The sequence below is a fragment of the Muntiacus reevesi genome, chromosome 1 (assembly GCF_963930625.1).
Source record: "Muntiacus reevesi chromosome 1, mMunRee1.1, whole genome shotgun sequence".
NCBI lineage: Eukaryota > Metazoa > Chordata > Mammalia > Artiodactyla > Cervidae > Muntiacus > Muntiacus reevesi.
In genome coordinates this window covers 70525449-70548938 of record NC_089249.1, presented here as the reverse complement: position 1 = coordinate 70548938, position 23490 = coordinate 70525449, and the positions used below count along the sequence as shown (strand labels likewise).

Genomic DNA, 23490 nt, shown 5'->3' with positions numbered 1-23490 from the left:
GGACTAAGTTCTGGCTGTTAAAGAACAAGCAGAAGTTGGTGGAAAGAGCTCTTGGAAAAGTTCCTTAAAACATGGGGCTGACTCAGCTGGAAGGCATCTTTTGTGCTTTTCCTCATTTCTCTGGCCAGGAGAATGTGGGCAGGATGGCTGGAGCTGAGCAGTCATCTTGTGACCATGAGGGGATTTTGAAGATGGACATCACTAATGAATGACATCTCACAGCTAACTATACCAGCCCTGGGCCACCTGCCTCCAGAACTCTTTTACATAACAGAACAACAAACCCCTACATTGTTTAATGCACAATATTTTGGTCTCTTACTCAAAGCTGAACACAACTCCTAATGGATAAAACTCTATACTATTATAATACCTCTCCCATTCTGACTTCCACAGGAATTTCTTTTAAAAAAAATTTTTTTTCCATTTATTTTTATTAGTTGGAGGCTAATTACTTTACAATATTGTAGTGGTTTTTGCCATACATTGACATGAATCAGCCATGGATTTACATGTATTCCCCATCCCAATCCCCCCCTCCAAAGAATTTCTTAAGAATGTTGTCTCTGTAAACTATAAGCAATTGGAAGAGCAGAGACAATCTCTTGTCCATCTCTGATTCCCCTGGATATATGTACCTTAATATTTGTTAAACTGAATTTCTGAATCATAACAAATCCCAAAGAACTGTCTACACTTGTGACTGCCACTGGGATTTTTGTCAAATCAAATGATGCTTTAAAGTAGGTAGCCTATGACCTCAGCATCATGATGGTACCAAAAAAAGGCCTCTGTGATGATGACGGTCACACAGAAGGACCATCCTGTCCTCCACAGAACTGCTGCCTGGGGACGGACCTCTTGTGGCCACAGTGTGGCAGAGTCCCTGGGTCCTGCCTTGGTCCACCCAGTCATATTCCCTCACCCAGGATTACAGCTGCCCGTGGGCACAGGGGCTGTGAGCTGCAGAGCCACCAGACAGGGCCAGGGGCTCCATCAGTAAAGCAAGCATGGGTCGCGGGAGGTGTGGCCCACCGCTGCTCTCACGAGGACTTTGAACGACTGAATTATGAAGAGGCCACTCCCTAGTCACCTAAGCCCTGAAAACTCTGCTCACCAGGAGGAGGCGGGTGAGCTCCCTTAAACCCCCGGTGAATCTGCCCAGAGAGCAGAGCCCACCTGGAAACAAAACCTCTGTCCCTCTGATGCTCAGCCCTGAAAGGCAGAGCAGGACCTTTGAGCTCCCTGGACATCAGCTGTCAGGGATCCAGTTATCATGACCAACTTTTTCACTCTGCCTAGGAAGAAGCAAATCAGATTCTTGTTCTGACCTTTAAAATCTAGCCTGGAGAAAATCTGGAGTCCTCATTCCCCACCACACCCCGGGTCTGTACTGGTTTTCCCATGACAAAAGACTTTATCCAGATGGCACTGCAGACAGGGAAGCTCCTAAATATGTGTTCTTCACTCCCCTATGCTGACCCACTCCTGGAAAACAGGGGACACTTTCCACCAGCCTCCCCTTGCTGGGGCCAGAGAGCTGCCCGGAAGCAGCAGGCAGACGTGCGCCCCGCGCGGCCCTCGCTCCGGCTAACTGCCCTTGCCCCACGTCCCATGGTTTGCTGGGGAGGTGAGCGCCACTAGAAGTGCAGGGAACACTTGGCTGGTGGTGATGACATTTTATTGAGCATCTATTACGGGCAGGCATGTCCCTTCATATTCCTTTTAACCCTTAGAACAATGAGGCAAGATAGATACTATTCTCCACATTTTACAGATGAGTAAAGACAGGTTCAGAGTCATTTAGCAATCTGGTTGAAGGTTAATCAGTTAAGTGAAAGAGCACTTATTAAGTCATGTATGTGCATCTAAGTCACTTCAGTCATGTCTGACTCTGCAACCCTGTGGACCATAGCCCTCCTGGCTCCTCTGTCCATGGGATTCTCCAGGCAAGAATACTGCAGTGGGTTGCCATGCCCTCCTCCAGGGGATCTTTCCAACCCAGGGATCGAACCTGTGTCTCTTATATCTTCTGTGTTGGCAGACAGGTTCTTTACCACTAGCACCACCTGGGAAGCCCTTTACTAAGTTAAGTCACTCGGTCCAATTCTTTGTGATCCCATGGACTATAGCCTGCCAGGCTCCTCTGTCCATGGGATTTTCCAGGCAAGAATACTGGAGTGGTTGCCATTTCCTTCTCCTTATTAAGTCATAACGATATTAAATAACCCAGGGCTGCTTGCCTTCAGAGCCTGTGATCCACCTTGTTATAGCTACATCGTGCTCAGCTGTCACCACAGGACTAACTCATCTGCCATCCCCAAAGTCCTCAGGGCTGTGGTCTGGCTGGTGTCCAGAAGACATGGGGATTCCTCATTTCCCATAGGAAAGAGCTGCCTGGGAGGCTGACAAGAGGCCCCAGCCCTCAACTCAGACGCCACAGGCCATCTAATTGCCAGACCTTGGTTTCCCTCTGCATTGCAAAAGCAAGTTGTCATTTCTTCGTGGCAAACCCCAGGAACTGTCTTTAATTCCAGACTTTTAGGGGTGAGCGGGAACTGCAGTTCCCTCTCCCAGCCAAGGAGATGGAGCAAGACCATGGACAGCCTCTGCCAGAGAACATATAATTTCCTTGGATCCGCTGGCGACAGGCTGCATGGGGCAGCAGCAGCCCCCAAGTTTTGGTTTCCTCTCTCTGTTAAACTGTTGTATGACTTCAACTCCTGGTGTCCCCATGTTTCCAGTCCCACCCTGACCTCTCCACCCAGCCCCCTGAGCCCCCTGCCAACCCTCCACGCACGGATCTTCTTGGAAAGACGCCTCCAACAAAGGCCATTCACCATTCCAAAAAACCCTGACAGTATCCATAAGAACCTTGAAAATAACAACCAAACCCAGACCCCCCACTTACCCCCTTTTCAACACGGGGTTCACTGAAGAGACAGGAAAAGGGAGAGGAAGAGTCTGGCCTCCTCTCCTTCACCTCGCCCCCCTTTCTGGCCCTGCTCTGGCCCTGGCTACCCCCACCACCACCCTGGATTGGGTGGATTGTGCTAAACTCAGCAGTGTGTGAATGGGGATTTCAGGAGGGAGCAAGGTTTGCTGAGCAAGGAGAAAAAGAGTTTGGTGTGTTTGATTTGGTTTGCTGTTTACCCTCAGGAAATCTGAGCTGGGCTCCTGAACATACCACATAATGTGTCATCAAGACAACGGATGGAATTCTCAAGCTCAGTTGACTGGGAAATTGGAGCCAGAGAGGACTGAAGTCAGGGAGCTGCCGGAGTGGCAGATGATACCACACGGGCGGTGACAGGAGCCGCTGGGCCCCAGGTCTGATGAACGGGTGCTTCCAGTTTCCTTTAAGGTGCAAACGTCCTCTGGCTCTTTGCTTTACAAGTTCAGACTTGCTCAGGGGTGACCCACCAAGCAGACTAAACATACGCTCAGTCACTGGCATGTCGAGAACACCCAAAAATGAGAATAAAAATAATTTTTGAAGATACATGATATTTCAAAAAAACCATCAATGGAGTCATCGTGGGCTAAGCCAGAAAATTACTGGCCTTCCTTGTACTGATTTTCTGGTTTGGAAATGGGTTTATTTCAAGTTACAAATTGGGCGCGGTGTAGGCACCAGACTCTCTTCAGGGCCTCTTGTCTCCAAAGTCCTGATCTGCCTGCTCTTCTGCCTTTGGAACACATGCCCAAGGTTCCCCAAACCCACAGCTGCTGCCTGCTTGGCACCCCTTGGGGAGTTTCTTTGCTCAAGAGTTCCAAGCCTGCAGGCCTAACCTTACTTCCTCTCTTCCTGATTCTTAACAACCCAGGCAACAAATCCTTTGCAGCAAACTTCCCAGGCCTTTTCAGTGTCACAGCACATAGAGCCACAAGTTCAGGGCTTTGCTGTCGGTGTCCCAGACCCTCTCAACCCACACCCTGCCCACCTGCCCCAGGCTGAGGGGATCCGCAATGGGTCACCTGAAATCCACGATCTGCTGTCCACCACCAACCCGTGGCCCAGTAAAAGTAAGCAAGACTTTTATCCAGACCTGCCTTGCTAATAGCATCCACACTCTGCAAATCCCGCTGCCAGAATTTACCTGTTTCCTCTTCCAGTCTTTTCGGGTTAGCTCCTGTTTCACAGGCAGCAATTTAGGAGATAACACATAAATAATAACATATATAACTATTAGCACACAAATATAACTTGGTAACCAGAGCCAAAAGAACCAGGTATCAGATGGGGAGGTATTTTTAAGCAAATAGGTCCTTTGGCATCACCCAAATCACATGAGGTAGTGTTTCGTTTCATTGCACCAACCCAGACATGACTGAGCGGGCAGAGACAGAGATCTGAGACCCCTGTCACCACCGCCCAGCTGAGCCACGGAGACTGTGAGCATCCCTGGATCTGTTTCCTCTTCTGCAAGGTGAGGATACTGCTGTCGGCCTCAGGGTGCCTTCCAGAGCTGGGGTGAGGACCACGTGGTATGATGGATGGTGAAAGTACTTGTACCTCACAAAGTTCCTTACAAATAAGGAGGACCACACAGCTGACTGCTTCCACACTGGGACTCTTCTGAGAGTGAAAGAAGGAGTTACTGATAATCAGGCCAGGACAGCAGGAGTAAACTAGAATGGTTCCAGACAAGCCACCTAACTTATAAAGGCAAGGGATGCTCGAAAAGGCAGCATGAAGTATAACAAAAAGAACAGGGCCTGATACTCAGGAGACCCAGATTTGAGTCCTGGCTTCTTCACTAGCTGAACCTCTCAGGGCTTCAATGTTAAGTGCAATGGGGTCCACTTCTGCCCCATCAGACCTATAGGACGGTTGAGTAGATGAAATGAGACCATGCCCGTGGGAGACTGAAGCCTGAAGGCTCCATGCACCTGTGAGGTGGTGGGCGTACACTTTCCGGAGGGCTGTGGTCAGAGCCCCCCGGAGGCTGGGGCTATACCTCGGGGTGGGCGTAGGCTGCAGCCGCATCCCTCTGCAGGGCCGAGCGGATGTCCGGATTGCTGTCCAGGATGTTATTGGAGCAGTTCTCTTTGCCTCGCTTGTTCATCTCAGTTCGAATTTCTTCCACGTCCTCTCTGATCTGCTCGTTTTCCTTGGTGAGGTTTTTAGCTATTTCCTAGCAAGAGAGAACATTTTTAAAAGGGAGTCGTTTAAAGTGCTCTGAGGACAAGCAGGAGGGAGCTAGCAGCCATCTCCTGCTCAGAGCCCAGAGACTCAACAGGCAGGTTGAGAAACCAACCAGAAACCACCGGGGCCGTCAGGAGTATCCAGCCCTGTGTTGAGGACCAGTGCTTGGACTCAGGTGGCATTTCCTGGGCAGCTTGGCTCCAGTGTGTTCACGACTGGAAATGCTTCCCAATACCACCATGGCCTTCCTAATAATAATACTGTCGTGTCCCCAAGTTACTGGGACACCTGCTGTTTTTCCATCCTGGGTACACAGTATGCTCTTACCAGTGATGAGTAACATTACAGAAAAATTCCATTTGCTTGCGTCCCCTGACATGTGAATCAATGGCTCAATTAATGAAAGAAGGATCTTCTAGGCAATTTTAAAAGAGGTGGTCAAAGAAATCTACTTAATCTGATTTTTTAATAAGCACAAACTATTCTTTGGAGCACTTTTTAAAAATCTTTTTTAATTGAATTCTAATTGATTTACAATATTGTATTAGTTTCAGGTCTACAGCAAAGTGGTTCAGTTATATACATACACATTTTTTTCAGATTATTTTCCATTATAGGTTATTACAAGATATTGACTATAGTTCCCCGTGCTTTACAGTAAATTCTTACTGCTTATCTATTTCATGTATAGTAGTTTGTGTCTGTTAATCCCATATTCCTAATTTATCCCCTCTGCCTCTCCCCTTGGGTAAACAGAGTTTGCTTAATATGTCTGTGAATCTGTTTCTGTTTTTTATGTAGATTCGTTTGTACTGTTTTTAGATTCTGCATATAAGTGATTTCACATTTGTTTTTGTCTGACTTAGTTTGATATTGTCTAGATGCATCCATGTTGCTGCAAATGGCAATGTTTCACTCTTTTAAAATATTTATCTATTTTTGACTGCACTGGGTTTTAGTCGCTGTGGGTGGGCTTTCTCTAGCTGCAGCGAGAGGGAGCTGCTCTCGCGGTGGTGCATGAGCTTCCCACGGCAGTGGCTTCTCTTGTTGCAGAGCACGGGCTCCAGGCACACGGCTTCAGTGGTTGTTGCACAGGCTTAGCTGCTCTGCAGCGTGTGGGATCTTCCCAGACCAGGGATCAAACCCGTGACCTAGCATTGGCAGGTGTATTCTTAACCACTGGACCACCAGGGAAGCCCCTTCACCCTTTTTTTTATGGCTCCCCAGCATTTAAAAAGCATTATTTACATAAGAAATTGATAGGCTGGCTTTAAACTTTCCTATTCACACATAAAATGTTTCCCTAAATGACCCCTATTTGGCAAATTACCCATGTCCCAGATGCACTTCATACCAGAAAGGGCCAAAGCTACATTTCTACCAACCAATACTGGTAAGGACCTCCTGTGTATCTAGGGGACAGTATGGCAGAAAGAAATCCTCTCATTCCTCTGGTGTTCCTGTCCTGGGATGGGAGGTGGAGGGGGGGGTTTCCGTGGGGGACAACTGCAGGGAAGACAGGGTCCCCACTGCAAGAAAAAGATGACCAACCAGGTCAGGTTCTGTAAATGCCACACAGGTGTTCAAAGGGAGGGGTGGACGAGAGGCATCAGAGGCAGCATCTGAAGAAGGTTAGGCTGAATGGCATTTGAATCTTGGGCAGCTGTCAACAGACTTAGAGGTACCCTTTCATCTCTACTTATTTTTAGAGAAGTTTACTGCACTGAGATCCAATATTGTCCAGCATTGGCCCCCATTCCATGGTTACCATGAGCATCTGAATTTTTAGATGTGACGTTCTCCTTTGGGCCCTGTTTATGAGGGTGATAGAGGAAGTAACCATGTAAACAGAGGACGCATACACTTTCCATCTTTCTTTGACAGGCAGATACGAGACGTGCAAAAGCTCAGACACTGCCAGGCACAGTCTGCAGTCTGGAAAGATGCCGCTGTTGTCCTAGAGGGATGCCACGGTGGCTCAGGGCTAGGGGGCGTATAGGCAGACTGTGACGCCCAGACACTGTGGCTCCAGTGACTCTACGTGGGCTGCCCAGAGAAGCCCACGAGGTGCTCGTTAAAACTAACCAGGCTCCAGACCACTGGCCATGCCATGCTCACAGCATCTCAGCGCACGCCAAGTTCTGAGCACTGGAAAGGCTCAATGTGTTCTGTGGGGCTAACGCCAAGTCGGCCTCCCTAAACATCACAGAATTAAGTGTGAGAGCTAAAGCCCTTGAGAGGAGGTTGTTTCAAGAATACCCAGAATGAGTGGTTTTACTGGATGTGTATCGTTCCTGATAAGTGTTATCAGGGTCAGTCAAATGCAGTGGTTAAGAGCATGGATTCTGGAGGAAACCTTCCGGTTTACATTTTGATGGTGCTACTGCTAGACCTGTTATCTTGGGCCAATTACCTAACCTCCCTGCGCTTCATTTGTCCATGTGTAAAACGGGGTTAACACTAGCACTCTCCCTGTGGGTTGTAACGAAGAATGAGTTAACACATGTGGAAGTGCATGTGACGTACTAAGTGGTTGTTATTTTTCATAGAATGTTACTGTCATGGTCTATGCACAGGTTGGAAATGAATTTCCAGACATGACGCAGAATGAAGGGAGAATAAAGTTTATTAGAGTGGGAGACGCTGTTAGAACAGAGGCTGGCTCTGCCAATTTTTATGGCCTCAAGACAGAAAATTCCTACTGGAAGGGCGGCATCAGATGACTGGTTAAGATGCTATAGGGTAGGTAATAGGGTGGGAGTTTTACCTACTATGGGGCCAGAAAACGGGCTGGTTTAAATTCAGAGGCTCATGGCAACAGTTGCTATGGGACTTGTCAGTTCCAGAGATTTTTGTCCTGTGACAAAACAGAGCGCTCCATACCTGTGACCTGGTCTAGGGTTCCCAGTTGCTACTCAAAGAGACCAACAACATAGGCATCACTCCACCACTCAGGAGCTTGTTAGAAATGTGGACGCTCTGTTCTTACTGTAGGATTTGGAAGAAAGGAAGGTAGTGATGGGAAGCTTTACATAATCTAAATGTGTGTGTGTGTGTGTGTGTGTGTGTGTGTGTGTGTGTGCACGTGTGCGCATTTATTGAAATACATTTGCGTAAAGTATAAAGATTTGGGGAGACTAACCTGAGCAAGAGTCCCTGAAAAATAAAAGGCAGTTTGATTAAAAAAAGAAAAAAAGAAAGAAATGCAGAAGCTCCGACTTGACCCAGACCTGCTGAATTAGAATCTGTGTTTTAACAAGATCCCCAGGCAGTCTGCATACACACTGAAGTTTGAGAAGCACTGTCTTAAATATAGGGAACTTGGATAGAGCCGATGGAAAAGGGGCCCCAATATGTCTGAAAGGCTATTTTATAACCAGGAGCCTTCCCGGGGCTGACAGGAAAAGTTCCTGGTGCCCTCATGGGATCCAAGCATTTCTGATGATCCATACGCCCCTGCAATGAGCAGCACCTATGCCTCTCCTGTAATTCTCACATCCTGTGATGTGGAGTGAAGCCCCAGAAGGTTCAGGGTTCGATACGCTACTTCTTCATTAATGCGGTCATGTGTTCAGCCCGGGGCACTGAAGGTATGCCAGAGCAAGGATCCTGAAGACCACCTTCCGTGAGGGGAAGTAAGCAATAAATAAGAAATCAACAAGGAAGCATCAATTAGTAAAAAGTGCAGTGAAGAAAGCAAGTCGGGGTGATGTGACAGATGCTGGTTCTGACTCATGGGGAAGGCCAATGACGTAGCTCTAAGGGACTGGAACATGTCCACCTCTGCTGCCCAGCCATGGCCCCAGGACCCCAGACCCAATGGTGTGGCCTAAGTAGCCGTATTGGTAAAACAAGAGCGCACACAATTCCTGAACACCTGGACAGAGTCAGCACCGGCCCTCACACTCGCTGGGAGGCACAGGGAAAATCCCATGGAATTAGCCCCTGCCCTCTGACCTTGGGTTTTCTAGGCCCCTGGAAGGCCCTGTTCTCATTGATTTAGAAATGCCCAAGTCACTTTCTGGTTTTAGTGAGGCACCATTATTCTCGATTTCCATAGAGGAGAGTTTGAGACAGGCCTGGTCCTGAGACCCCAGAGAAGCAGTGTTTTTTATTTCCCTCCTGGGAACAGCAAAGCCCACCAGCCGCCTGCATAAACACCAGGCTGGCGGTAGCCTCACCCCACCAGCCCGCTGGGCCGAGCCAGCTGGAGTCCCCCAGGGCTGCAGCAGCAGATGCCCCTCCTTAGCCACGCCCCCCACTCAGGCACCTCTCCCCCGGGGATGCTGGCCTTGCAGGGCTCCCCGCTGCTCCCTGGGGTTCTGCCTTCCTCCTATCAAGGGTCTTCTGTGGGGTGTGTCTCAGGGGGCAGCCGGGATGCTGCCTACCCGGCACACTCTCCATCCTGCCCTGGGAGAAGGCCGAACCCCATGACCTCATGCCTCTGGCTCTTCCCCTCTGGGACAGCTGTGACTATGACATTTATGCTGTGTGCAACTTGGCTTGTGCGTAGCACTGGCAACGTGGGAGAGGGAACAGGAAAGGTGCCCGTCTTGCGGGTGAACACATCCCATCGTCCCTGCCAAGGGTCCTGGTGCTGTGAGGAGGGAGAGGAAGAGGGAGGAAGAGTAGGTGGAGAGAGGGCTGGCACAGAAGGCAGGACAGTCAGAAAGGATGACTGAAGTTCTGGGAGCTGTGTCATGGGACTTGGGCCAAAGGTATTCCCAGAAGGAGTGCCACGTGCCGGGGGCAGGCAGTAGGGCATCGAGAGCACCTTCTAAGAGCAAGCCCGCCTCGCCAGATGGGAGAGGTGTCCTGCTCTGACCACAGCCGGATGCACAGGTGACCGAGAGGAGGAAGTGTGCAACCTAGGCAGGTCCCCCAGGAAAAGGGGAACCATGTGGGTTTCCCTGGAATTGGGGGTACCCCTGGCAGCCAGCCCTGGGCAGCACAGCTGGCCAGAGGGCAGCTTTAAGGAGCCATGGAGGGCTGACACAACCAGATGTGCACGCTGGTGCAATGGACGTGGGTGGAAGGGCTGTTCCGTGGGTACAGACGTATCCTGACTTTGTCCAGCAGTGGGACAAGTATGGGCACCCCTGGGTGAGAGCAGGGGGCAGCCTCGGCCAAGAGTGTTGGGACCCGAGGGAAAGACAACCAGGGTCAAGGCTCCCTCAGTTCTCTGGGGTCTTGCTCTCCCGACCGGAAGCAGGGATGAGGTATGGTGGGCAAAGTGCAGGCTCTGGAGACCAGGTATGAAACCCACAGCCCAGTCATTACCTGGTTTTATGCAACCACATGAGGCTGGGACCTCTCCAGGCCCCAGCTGGAGGAGTCGGAATAACGATACCTGCCTCCCACGCTTGGTTTGGAGAATGAACGAAGGGGGGCATGCAGCACAATGCCAGGCACAAAACAGGGCTTGACGCGTGGAGCTGAAGGCGGGGTGGGATGGACTCTCGGGATCCTGGTAGCAGACATGCAGGTAGAAAAGGGAAGGGGGCTAGGGTGTCCTATGGCTGGGACAGGGAGGAAGGCGTGATGTGAAGGACCCTGTAGAAAGACGAAGCGCGATTGCACCTGGGCCGAAGCACGGTGCCAACTCGTGGAGCGGGCACGTCCAGCCCCCAGCTGAGACACAGGACTCAGGTGCAGAAGGTGAGCTTGAGGGTGGGGGGAGCGGGCTCCTTGTGGGAGTGATGTGAGGCGGTGTCGGGGGGGTCAATGGACCTGGTGGCAGGGCTCGGAGTTCCCGTCAACTCACCCTGCCCCTCCTCCTCGGAGGCCTCCAGGACATGACAGGACCAGGTTGCCTGGGACAGCCACCCCTGAAAGACGGCTGTCTGCAGCCCCCGGACAGGGGGCTGTCTAGCAGGGGGACAGCAGCTAGAAGCAACCGGCGCTCCAGCTGACGGGACAGCCGGGGCGCCACGCAATCCCTGACCACAGCTGATGCAGACAGTGGGCAGGCCCGTGCTGCAGGGGGTGGCCGGCTGACGCGTTCCATCACTCCTGCAACCACACAGCTGTTGAGCATTTGGCCCACACCCAATGTAGGGCTAAAATCCAGCAAACAAAAATAACTTAGACCCAGGTTGTCCTCAAGATGTTCAGAGCCTGGAAGATAGTCAAGACATAAAGAGCAAGAAGTTCTAGACCTCTGATGACCAACCCTGTAAGTATAGCCATGCAGTCGCTTACGTCGTGGCAGCTCCAAGCTATTTCTAGGCCAGTGGATGTAGGACGGATGCTCACAACATAAACCCCTTTGGCCAAGAAGAAAACCTTTCATGCCACAGTGACAAATTAGATTTGAAGTGTATACAACCCCAAGAGAGGTAACATATTGACCTGAGCCCTTACTAAGATGTGAATTAACATTGGAACTGAAATATGTCTTAGAACTCTTATCTCCAATCCTTTCCCGTTTCACAGATGAGGACACTCTGGTAGGTAGGGTGAGTGACACTCCTTTCCAAGGCCACACTGGAGTGAGGAGGAGAGTGAAATGATTTGCAGCAAACCCTCCTGTGAGTGGTCGGAAGACAGTGCACTTGGGGTCTCGATGTGAGTGGAGGGAGGGCAGAAAGGAGAGGCTTGGAAAGAGACAGCTCCCCTAACTCATGACCTGGTCTGCACAGACAAAAGTTACATTTCCCCATTAGCTGGTAAAGAGATATATCCCCCAGTGTCAGCAACGATCTTTTGATCTTGCCTTCCAGACCAGAAACACAAAGGCCACCAAATCCTTATGTCTGGGGGAGAAGCCCTCAGCAAGGCTCATGCCAGCACATTCTGGGGAGAGGGCCAGCTCCGGGTCTGGTAAATCCATTGTAGACTTTAAGTCTCACTTGGATGCAGCACTATCAGGAGAAACGCCTTCAGATGACACACGAGGTTCCGCAGCGCCACTGGATTCATGGATGGGGTTTGCAAACTCAAGCAGGCAGGTGCGAGGCAAGAAGCCACACACATACAGTTGGGCAACAGAAATCACACTTTGGAAAGCGTGTAGGCATGCATCTATTTTAAGACCCTGGGCTAGGCACCCACACATACGCAAGAGCACATGTGTAAACAGTCACATCCAAGTAATTATAAATGTTGACAGGTGTCCTGCAGCTAAGTGGGGGTGGGGCATTTCTTCACAAAGTTTTGCAGTTTTTATGGGCATGACTTAATTCAACTAAAGCCTTGAAGCTAGAATAAATTATTTTAATGACCTGTCCCTCTGTTTGTCTTTTTCTTTACTTCGAGAATAAATCTACTCCTGGAAGCAGTGTGTGGCACTACAGCTGTACCCCTGCCTCTTGTCCTGATGCCATCAGAAGGCATTTTTAGGCCTGGGCAGCCTACAAGTCTTTGTATCTCTGAGCACGGTCAGAGCAAAAGTCTTCTGAGCTGAATCTGTGCCATTGAATGAAAAGGGTCAAGCAAGCCTTTGGAAGCTGCAGATTTTCCTTCTAGACTTCTAATTCCTATCTCTCCTGGCACTTATGTTCTGCTCCTGTGCTGTGCTTAGGTGCTCAGCCGTGTCCGACTCTTTGCGACCCTATGGACTGTAGCCTGCTGGGTTCCTCTGTCCATGGGATTCTCCAGGCAAGAATTCTGGAGTGGGTTGCCATTCCCTTCTCCAGGGGATCGTCCCTCCCGGGGATCGAACCCACATCTCTTCCGTCTTATGCGTTGGCAGGCAAGTTCTTTACCACTAGTGTCACCTGGGAAGCCCGTATTTTGTGCCTACACCCACCTCAACTCCAATACATACCGCTACTTCCTGCATCCCCTTCCCTTTCCCAGCCATTTTCCAAAAAGGGTCAGTCTGGATCTACCACATTGAAGGTCTTGGACCACTGGCCACCTTAGACGTTCCTTTACCTTGGACCAGTTCTAGAGGAATGCCCATGCAGTTTCAGGCCTCCACTGTGTGAATAGGAAAGATGTTTTGAGGTGTAAGTTTTTGAAACACAATGAAATGGTTATACTAAGATACATGCTCCAAATTTATAAAAATTAGGAAGTCTGTCAATTCCAAGTTTCAGTAAGAATGTGTCCATATGGAGTATCCACACCCTGCCAGAGGTGCCACTTGGAGAACAGTATGGCAATAAAGTTGTCCCTTGGTATCTGCAGGAAATTAGTTCTAGGACCCCCAAGAACAGATAAGAGAATCCACTCAAGTCCTTTATATAAAATGATGTTGTTGCTGTTCAGTCGTTCAGTTGTGTCAGACTCTTCTTGACCCCGTGGACTGAAACACACCAGGCTTCTCTGTCCTTCACTATCTCCTGGAGTTTGCTCAAACTCTTGTCAATTGAGTTTATGAGGCCATCCAACCATCTCATCCTGTCACCCCCTTTTCCTCCTGCCCTCAATCTTTCCCAGCATCCCAGGGTCTTTTCCATTAGCTCTTTGCATCAGGTGGATCATAAATATTCCACCCAAAATTCCAGAAAACTCCAAAAAACAAACATTGAATCTGCCACATATTGACATAACATTTGCATTGTATTAGGTATTGTGAGTAATCTAGAGATGAGTTAAAGTATATGGTAAGATGTCTGTGGGTTTTATGCAAATACTACACCATTTTATTCATTAGAAGGACTGATACCAAAGCTGAAGCTCCAATATTTTGGCCAGAGTGGGTTGAATCTACTGATGCAAAACATGTGAATGCAGAAGGCCAATCGTATCCCTTAAAATTGGTGATAAGCATAACAGCCCAGTAGTTTCATTCCTACTTACATATCATAAAGAAATGTATGCATGTATGGGATGGGCTTTTAGAGGGGTACTCCTGGGGCTACTATGAATTACAAAACTAAAAATAACACCCATATTCACCACCAGTAGGCAAGATCAGCAAATTGTGGTATAATCTCACACTAGAATACTACACAGGAATAAAAATGAATGAACTAAAAGTCACAGAATTGACATAAAAACTTTACGTTGAATGAAAGAAACCTAACACACACACATACTTCTGTAGGATTCTATGCATTTAAAGTTAAAAAACAAAACTATTATAGTTAGGGATGTATCTTTAGGTAATGAAACTGTAAAGAAAAGCGAGGAAGATGATTAACAAAGTTAAGGATAGAGGTTCCTTTCAAGGATGGGATGTATTCGGCTGGGGTAAAAGGAACTCAGGTTTTGCATTGTTAAAATTTGCCATTTGATATGCCATTTGATATTCTAAATAAATGTGGTCATGTTATACCTCATTTTAATGTGCATTTCTTGCTTATGACATTACTTGCTGTTTTATATTTACCTTAGACTATGGAAATGAAGTTAGAAAGCAAATTCGAGAAATTTTCTTATTTGAGTTAAAAAATGGGTTGCAAAGTGGCATGACATCTTGCAACATCAGTCACACAACTAGTCCAGGAACTGCTAATGAACATACAGTGCGGTGGTGTACAGTGCAAGAAGTTTTGCAAGAGTTGAGAGCCTTGAAGCTGAGGGACACAGTGGCTGGACATAAGAGGTTGACAATGACAACTCAGAGCCATCATTGAACCTAATCCTCTTACAACTACATGAGAAGTTGGCAGAGAACTCAACGTCACCCATCCTACAGTAGTTGGCATTTGAAACAAGCTGCAAAGGTGAAAAGCTCAGGAAGTGGGTGCCTCATGAGCTGTCTGGAAATTTCAAAAACGCGTCATTTTGAAGTGCTCTCTTCTCTTATTCTATGCAACAACAATGAACCATTTCTCAATTGGACTGTGATGTGTGATGGAAAGTGGACTGTATATGATAACTGGCTCAGTGGTTGGACCGAGAAGCTACAAAGCACTTCCCAAAGCCAAACTTGCACCAAAAAGTCATGGTCGCTGTTTGGTTGTCTGCTGCCAGTCTGATCCACTACAACTTTCTGAATCCTGGTGAAACCATTCCATCTGAGAAGTATGCTCAGCAGATCAATTAGATGCAATGAAAACTGCAATGCCTGCACCCTGCATCAGTCAGCAGAAAGGACCCAATTCTTCTCCACGACAACGCCCGACCACACATTGCACAACCAACACTTCAAAAGTTGAATGAATTGAGCTACCAAGTTTTGCCACATCCACCATATTCACCTGACTTGCCAACCCACTACTACTTTTTCAAGCATCTTGACAACTTTTTGCAAGGAAAATGTTTCCACAGCCAGCAGGATGCAGAAAATGCTTTCCAAGAGTTTGTTGAATCCCAAAGCATGGATTTTTATGCTATAGGAATAATCAAATATTTCTCATTGGCAAAAATGTGTTGATTGTAATGGTTCCTAGTTTTGATTAATACAGCTGTGTTTGAGTCTAGTTAAAATGATTTAAAATTCATGGTCCAAAACTGTAATTACATTTGCACCAACCTAATAGGTGGATGGAGAAGGAAATGGCAACCCACTCCAGTATTCTTGCCTGGAAAATCCCAGGGACAGAGGAGCCTAGTGGGCTGCCGTCTATGGGGTCGCACAGAGTCGGACATGACTGAAGCAACTTAGCAGCAATAAGCGGGAAGAGGGCATGTGGGGAACTTTTGGGGTGTTAGCATTGCTCTGTTTCTTGAGCTGGGTGGTGGTTGCATGGGTATTTGCTTTATAATGATTTGCTAAGCTGTATATTCATTGTTTATGCACTTTCCTATGCATGTGCTATTATTCACCATTTAAAACACAAGCTCAACCAAAATCACTCTACCAAGCAGAGCTCCCAGAGCTCACTTTACCAAGAGGTGAGATTCTCAACAGTTCAGATTCCATTTCTCTCTCCTTCCTTCCTCTTTCATCTGCAAATGGAGTTTCCATTCTTAAATCCTCCTACAGAGCCAAGGTAGATGTACACATGTGTATGTGCCTGCTTCTTCTGCCAAGTTCTGATCTTACTCTGGGCAAAATGCCCCTCCATTTGACCCCTTTCGTCTGGTCTGACCTCCAAAGAACTCTCCTTGGGATTCAAGAATATCCAAAGACCATTCCATTCCATTCAATTCCATTCCTCCTGCAGAGTCAGGCTGGAGAAGGAGTGTTTTTTCCATTTACCCAACATTCTGCCTTTTCAATGTACGCAGACTGCAGACAGAGTTGGCCAGCAAGAGCCAGGAGACGAGTGGCCAGACCCAAAGACAAGAGACTCTGGTCTGTGGGCCCGAGGCCCAGGCCCATCATTATTCACTGTCACACCAAAGCACCTCGTCATGTTGGGCTGCCTGTTGGGGAAACTTTCACGGGATGGGACCTTCTCTAATTCAGCTTTAATCCTGTTTTAACAGGATTTATGGGATATGGCCATGGTTCTGCCTAGAAATTCCCTTGGAAGGACTATTGCTATAAGTTCTGGTTAGGAAAAACTGACGCTCCCAGGGCAACTAGCAATGATTTGAAGAAGCTTATAAGGTTTATTAGAAAGAGCCTGGACAAGGAACCAGAAGACCGGAGCTCCAGCCTATTCTTTCCCAGCACTGTGCCTACAGGAAAGCCATTTAATCTCCTTTGGTCTCATGTCTTGTCCAGCTCATAGGAACAAAGAATCTAAATGTAAATGGGATGCTTTAAAACTACTACTGCTGCTGCTGCTAAGTCGCTTCACTCGTGTCCAACTCTTTGTCACCACATGGACTATAGTCCACCAGGCTCCACCGTCCATGGGATTCTCCAGACAAGAATACTGGAGTGGGTTGCTATGCCCTCCTCCAGGGGATCTTCCTGACTCAGGGGTTGAACCCATGTCTCCTATAGTTCCTGCATTGCCAGCAGATCCTTTACCACTGAGCCCCCAGGGAAGCCACTAAGTAAAACCACTAATGCTATACAAATATAAGGGATGACGATGATGATGATTATGATTATAAAGGTTCCAGTTCTTGCTACTAAACATTCCATAATTCTGAAAAAGAGATAGCTCTCATCAATGTAACTACGGTTAGTTTTGGCGAAAATCCAGTGACTGTGTGACTGTTCAGAAGATAGATACTGCTGGGTAGTGGCATTGCACCAAATTCACCCACAGCCCCATCCTTTGCCCGCAGAGAGGGCTCAGCTGCTAGACAAGGCTGGAAACAGATTATAGCCCTTCAACAAAGCTCAGCCCACTGGCCTTCTCGGAGGCTGAGTGCCTGACCTTGGCCTCATGAACACTGTGTTCTACCCCCAGAGCCATCTTTCCCAGGCTGTGTTCTCCAGAGAGAATGAAAAATATGTGGCTGCCAAGGTCAGGTAAAAGCAGAAGAGGAGGCTGTCACTGCTGTTCCTGCACATTTGGATGGTTCTGGGGCCAAGAGAAAGACAGGTACTTTTCAACTTCGAAGGTCCAGCTGGATCCTGGTCTGATTCCTTTTGAACCCATTTGAAAGAATCAGAAGGTGGTTCTAGAAAGGAGAAAGAATCCTAAGCCTGCATGAAGTCCATTGGCAGTAGGATGGTGTTGACCATTCAGTCTAGCTATTCCTATCAGGAAAGGAAAGACTCAAGATGCCAAGTAGCCTGATTCTCTTAGGGAGCCCCTTCAGGAGGAGTGGGGTGATCAGAGTAGACTGGCAAGATCCTACTGGCCACCTTGGCCTGCCTCCAAGTTTGGGCTCCAGTACCCTGATCCCGCTCATTAGATCTCACAACTGAAGTGACTATGGACCTACCAACCCTCCCAGAGCAAATGGCCATTTCAGACAGCACTTCATCCCAGAACTGAGGGAGTTAAGGCATTGGGTAAGTTAAGAAGGCTCTGGTGTTCTCTATTGTTTTAATTTTTTTTTAATTGGAGGATAATTGCTTTACAATGTTGTGTTGGTTTCTGCCATACAGCAACAGGAAGCAGCCGCAGTATACTTGTATACCTTCCCTCTTGTGCCTCCCTCCCAGCCCGATCCCCATCCTACTCCTCTAGGTCATCAAAGAGTGCTGGGCGAAGCTCCCTGTATTATACAGCAGCTTCCCATCAGTTATCTGTTTTACACATCAGTTCAGTTCAGTTCAGCCGCTCAGCCGTGTCTGACTCTTTGTGAACCCATGAACCGCAGCACGCCAGGTCTCCCTGTCCATCACCAACTCCCGGAGTTCACCCAAACCCATGTACATTGAGTTGGTGATGTCATCCAACCACCTCATCCTTTGTCGTCCCCTTCTGCTCCTGCCCTCAATCTTTGTCAGCATCAGGGTCTTTTCAAATGAGTCAACTCTTCACATCAGGTGGCCAAAGTATTGGAGTTTCAGCTTCAACATCAGTCCTTCCAATGAACACCCAGGACTGATCTTTAGAATGAACTGGTTGGATCTCCTTGCAGTCCAAGGGACTCTCAAGAGTCTTCTCCAACACCACAGTTCAAAAGCATCAATTCTTCTGCACTCAGCTTTCTTTATAGTCCAACTCTCACATCTATACATGACTACTGGAAAAACCATAGCCTTGACTAGACAGACATTTGTTGACAAAGTAATGTCTCTGCTTTTTAATATGCTAAGTTGGCCATAACTTTCCTTCCAACGAGCAAGCGTCTTTTAATTTCAAGGCTGCAATCACCATTTGCAGTGATTTTGGAGCCCCCCAAAATAAAGTTGGCCACTGTTTCCATTGTTTCCCCATTTACTTGCCATGAAGTGATGGCACCGGATGGCATGATCTTAGTTTTCTGAATGTTGAGCTTTAATCCAACTTTTTCACTCTCTTTCACTTTAATCAAGAGACTCTTTAGTTCTTCACTTTCTGCCATAAGGGTGGTGTCATCTGTATATCTGAGGTTATTGATATTTCTCCTGGCAATCTTGATTCCAGCTTGTGCTTCCTCCAGCCCAGCATTTCTCATGATGTACTCAGCATATGAGTTAAATAAGCAGGGTAACAATATACAGCCTTGACGTACTCATTTTCCTATTTGGAACCAGTCTGTTTCATGTCCAGTTCTAACTGTTGCTTCCTGACCTGCATACAGGTTTCTCAAGAGGCAGGTCAGGTGGTCTGGTATTCCCATCTCTTTCAGAATTTTCCACAGTTTGTTGTGATCCACACAGTCAAAGGCTTTGGCATAGTCAGTAAAGCAGAAATAAATGTTTTTCTGGAACTCTCTTGCTTTTGCAATGATCAAGAAGATGTTGGCAATTTGATCTCTGGTTCCTCTGCCTTTTATAAAACTAACTTGAACATCTGGAAGTTCACAGTTCATGTACTGCTGAAGCCTGGCTTGGAGAATTTTGAGCATTACTTTACTAGCGTGTGAGATGAGTGCAATTGTGCAATAGTTTGAATATTCTTTGGCATTGCCTTTCTTTGAGATTGGAATGAAAACTGACCTTTTCCAGACCTGTGGCCACTGCTGAGTTTTCCAAATTTGCTGGCATATTGAGTGCAGCACTTTCACAGCATCATCTTTCAGGATTTGAAAGAGCTCAGCTGGAATTCTATCACCTCCACTAGCTTTGTTCGTAGTGATGCTTTCTAAGGCCCACTTGACTTCACATTCCAGGATGTCTGGCTCTAGGTGAGTGACCACACCATCATGATTATCTGGGTTGTGAAGATCTTTTTTGTACAGTTCTTCTGTGTATTCTTGCCACCTCTTCTTAATTTCTTCTGCTTCTGTTAGGTCCCTACCATTTCTGTCCTTTATTGAGCCCATCTTTGCAGGAAATGTTCCCTTGGTATCTCCTATTTTCTTGAAGAGATCTCTAGTTTTTCCCATTCTATTGTTTCCCTCTATTTCTTTGCACTGATCACTGAGGAAGGCTTTCTTATCTCTCCTTGCTATTCTTTGGAACTCTGCATTCAAATGGGTATATCTTTCCTTTTCTCCTTTGCTTTTCACGTTTCTTCTTTTCTCAGCTATTTGTAAGGCCTCCTTAGACAGCCATTTAGCTTTTTTGCATTTCTTTTTCTTGGGGATGGTCTTGATCCCTGCCTCCTGTACAATGTCACGAACCTCCATCCATAGTTCATCAGGCAGTCTGTCTATCAGGTCTAGTCCCTTAGACCTATTTCTCACTTCTACTGTATAATCATAAGGGGTTTGATTTAGGTCATACCTGAATGGTCTAGTGGTGATGATGGTCATTCTGACAGGTATGAGGTGATACCTCATTGTAGTTTTGATTTGCATTTCTCTAATAATCAGTGATCTTGAGCATCTTTTCATGTGTTTGTTGGCCATCTGTATGTGGTGTTCTCTTTCTGGGAACATTTTTAGGAGTGTAAGGAGTATGCTGAAATCAATCCTTGAAACGATAACATTTCATCATCCTTGTCCCAGTTTTCCTGGCAAAGCAATAGAGGGATATTTGCCCCCACTCTCTCATTGGTCATAACCTGAGTGCTTTGGGTTTTTTTAGCCATTTCAAAGTATTTATGAAATGATTAGTTCAACTTTTATCCCCTCAGCAAACATGCAAAGTAGGCAGCGGACCTTTCCCACTTCACAGATGGAAAAAGTGAGATATGGCTGCGTGGGAGTGGCAAACAGAGTAATTCACTGTCCTGACTCCTGGTGCAGTGGCTCTTTTTGCCCCCCTGAAGAGCCTTACTTACACCTTCTTACTTACATCTGCTATCTCAGCTAATAACCCAACAGGGAACCTCAGCTTCTCCACGAGAAACCCCCAAAAGCCCACTTTTTCATGAGGAATAATAATATATTTACAGTCATCTCATTATTAAATTTATCTTACATTGACATTCTAAAAATTAAATAGTTTTCTACTTGAAGTAGCAACTCTTTGAGCCACTGCTTCAAGAATTCATTCAAGAACTGGATGCCAGTCAATAACCTGCTCATCAATCAGGCTGAACGATGATCATGCCTTTTCTGATAATTACGTGGTTTCTTATTTACATGTTGAAGCATTACAACAACAAATCAAGGTCAACATTACTGTTTATGACTTCAATCTCCCATCAGCTGTGAAAACCATAGCTCCAGCTGTGCATCTCTCTAGAACTCAGTCATACAAATGCGTCTCTGTCTATGGACATTACATTACTAGTCTCCTTTTCCTGGGGGTGAGCAGCCTGAATGGTTTCCAATAAGGGGTATTATTTACTAGTAAACATTTTATGTCTTTTTTTTCTAAAATGGATTTGAAATGGATTACTGCCCCTCCTCTCTGACATACACAGAAACATGCACCAGAATAGTTTCTTTAAAAAAGGAAATTAATAACCATATACCCAGCAGAGAGATGACTCTACCTTAATATATGAAGTAAGATGCTTATTGTACTTTTACATTTTATTCAGCTCTAAGTTCCCTCGAAGTCAAGGGGAAAGTAGATATACATTGTTTAGTGGTTCTTATATATGGAAAAAAGAAGGTGTTTACATTTATATTTCGCTATTTCTTTTCATCACCAATTATTTGGCATGATTTGGGATGAGTGTTTTATGTATATTTTTTTCTTTCCAAAGAACAATGAGTTAAACATAACCAGGGTACGTGCTTTCTGAAAAAAAAAAGGCTATGGTTAACTTTAATACACTTTGAAGTTTGATCAAGAGAAAGATACAGAAATCTAGAACCTTCCTTACCTCCTCCAGTTTGTCCACTCGCCCCACCAGTTTGGAGGTAACTGAATGCAGCTTCAGGAGATCCAAGCCGTAGAAAGCTCCTTCCAGCATGTCTATAATGGTGGAGAGCTATGAAACAAGGGCAGGCATCAGTCCAAAGCTGGTGCAGATAGACCGAAAGGGAGACGTTTCCATGTTGAGGCTGAACAGGGAAACCACTAGCCAGGAATTGAGAGGCGACCCTTAGAACTGGCACTTGCGTGGGTGAACAGGCAGATCCAATGGTGTGGGTGTATTCTGTCTACTGGAGTACATGGTTAAGAAAATAGGAGAATCCTACAAGTCAACTGAGGGCTGAATAGCTTCACCAAACTGTTTATGCTTCTTTTATTAAGTCTATCAGTTGAGTGCATGTCTGTCTTTCCTACTAGACTGGGAGCTCCTTGAAAGCAGTGCTATGTCATCTTCATCCTTGTTTCCCCATGATACCTTGGCCCATAACAAGTGATATATAAACACTCAACAAGTGGCTTATTAACATCCGTGCCTTGAGGATATGCTTCTGAAATACTTACATGCATTGTCTGCTGAAGTCCCTGGAAGACACCAGCAAGCTTTACCTTAGCACTAAAAGCAAAACTGCCCCTGAGAGACCCAGTGGCCCACCTTTGAGATGGCGAGTTGTCATGGGGTACCCAGCTATCTCAATTTTTTCAACACTGTCCTTCCTGCCAGTACAGAGCCAGTGGGAGAAAGGTGGCTGAGGTGCTGGTGACATCCAGGTCATGCAACGTTCAGGCACAGGAAGCTAATGAGAGATGCTTCAAGTGAGCTTCCCTGCCAAGGACTCTCCCTGGAAGAGTCTGCTGGACACACTTGTGCACCACAGCCTTTCTACTAGATCAGAACTCTGTGTGAAATGCTCATGTTTCAAAGATCTGTTTCCTCTCCATCCGAGGAAGATAGCTGAAGCCGGGTGAGAGCCATGGAAGGGCAGCCAATTAGTACATACTGTGATGATTCTCTGATTCCCAAAATTTTGCCTGCTGTTGTTTCAGAACCCCCAAAGAGTCCAATCCTATAACTGAGTGATTGTGCCTTTGGTTCAGAAATTGTTTCACAGCAGAGCTGCGGCTCTGAGTGACATGGCTGAATTCTGGGACACTCATTTTACTGGTAAACCCTGCTGCTGCTGCTGCTGCTAAGTCACTTCAGTCGTGTCCGACTCTGTGCGACCCCATAGACGGCAGCCCATCAGGCTCCCCTGGCCCTGGGATTCTCCAGCAAGAACACTGCCATTTCCTTCTCCAATGTATGAAAGTGAAAAGTGAAATGAAGTCGCTCAGTCATGTCCGACTCTTAGCGACCCCATGGACCACAGCCTACCAGGCTCCTCCATCCATGGGATTTTCCAGGCAAGAGTACTGGAGTGGGGTGAAACCCACCTCTGCTTAAAGGAATATTGGTGACAACCAGTTACCAAGTGTGTGCCAGCTTCTGGCATAGCAGTAGCACATTACATGGTCATTCATTATTGGAATGTGTCTATCGAGCCCCAACTATACGTCAGTCATTGTGCCAAGCACTCAATAGTTGTCCTCTCATCTATTCTCAAAACCATCAAAGGTAGATGTTATTCTTCCTACTTTTTAATTCAAGGAGACTGAGGTCAGGTCAGTTGAATAACTTGCATATCACCATGCAGCAAGCACTAGCAATGATCTGAACCCAAGTCTGACTCTAAATCAAGTTTATCCCATGAGCCCACGCTACAGATGAAGAGGGGAAGGTGGGGATCAGGTGAAGCCCTCAGCTGACCTCTGAGGCTGCCCCAAACAGGGCCTGAGTTTCCCCACCACG

The 23490-nt window shown here is 46.9% G+C and overlaps 1 protein-coding gene across 3 annotated transcripts in view; it reads right to left on the bottom strand.

Moving 5' to 3' along the window:
- Positions 1-23490, bottom strand: part of OLFML2B (olfactomedin like 2B) — a 44925-nt gene that overhangs the window by 17017 nt on the left and 4418 nt on the right. For all 3 annotated transcript variants that reach the window (XM_065946730.1, XM_065946738.1, XM_065946746.1), the window contains exons 3-4: positions 21652-21759; positions 4962-5138 (exon numbers count right to left, since the gene is read on the bottom strand). In XM_065946730.1, the coding sequence (XP_065802802.1) occupies positions 4962-5138; positions 21652-21759 (285 nt within the window). The remainder of the gene's footprint in view (positions 1-4961; positions 5139-21651; positions 21760-23490) is intronic.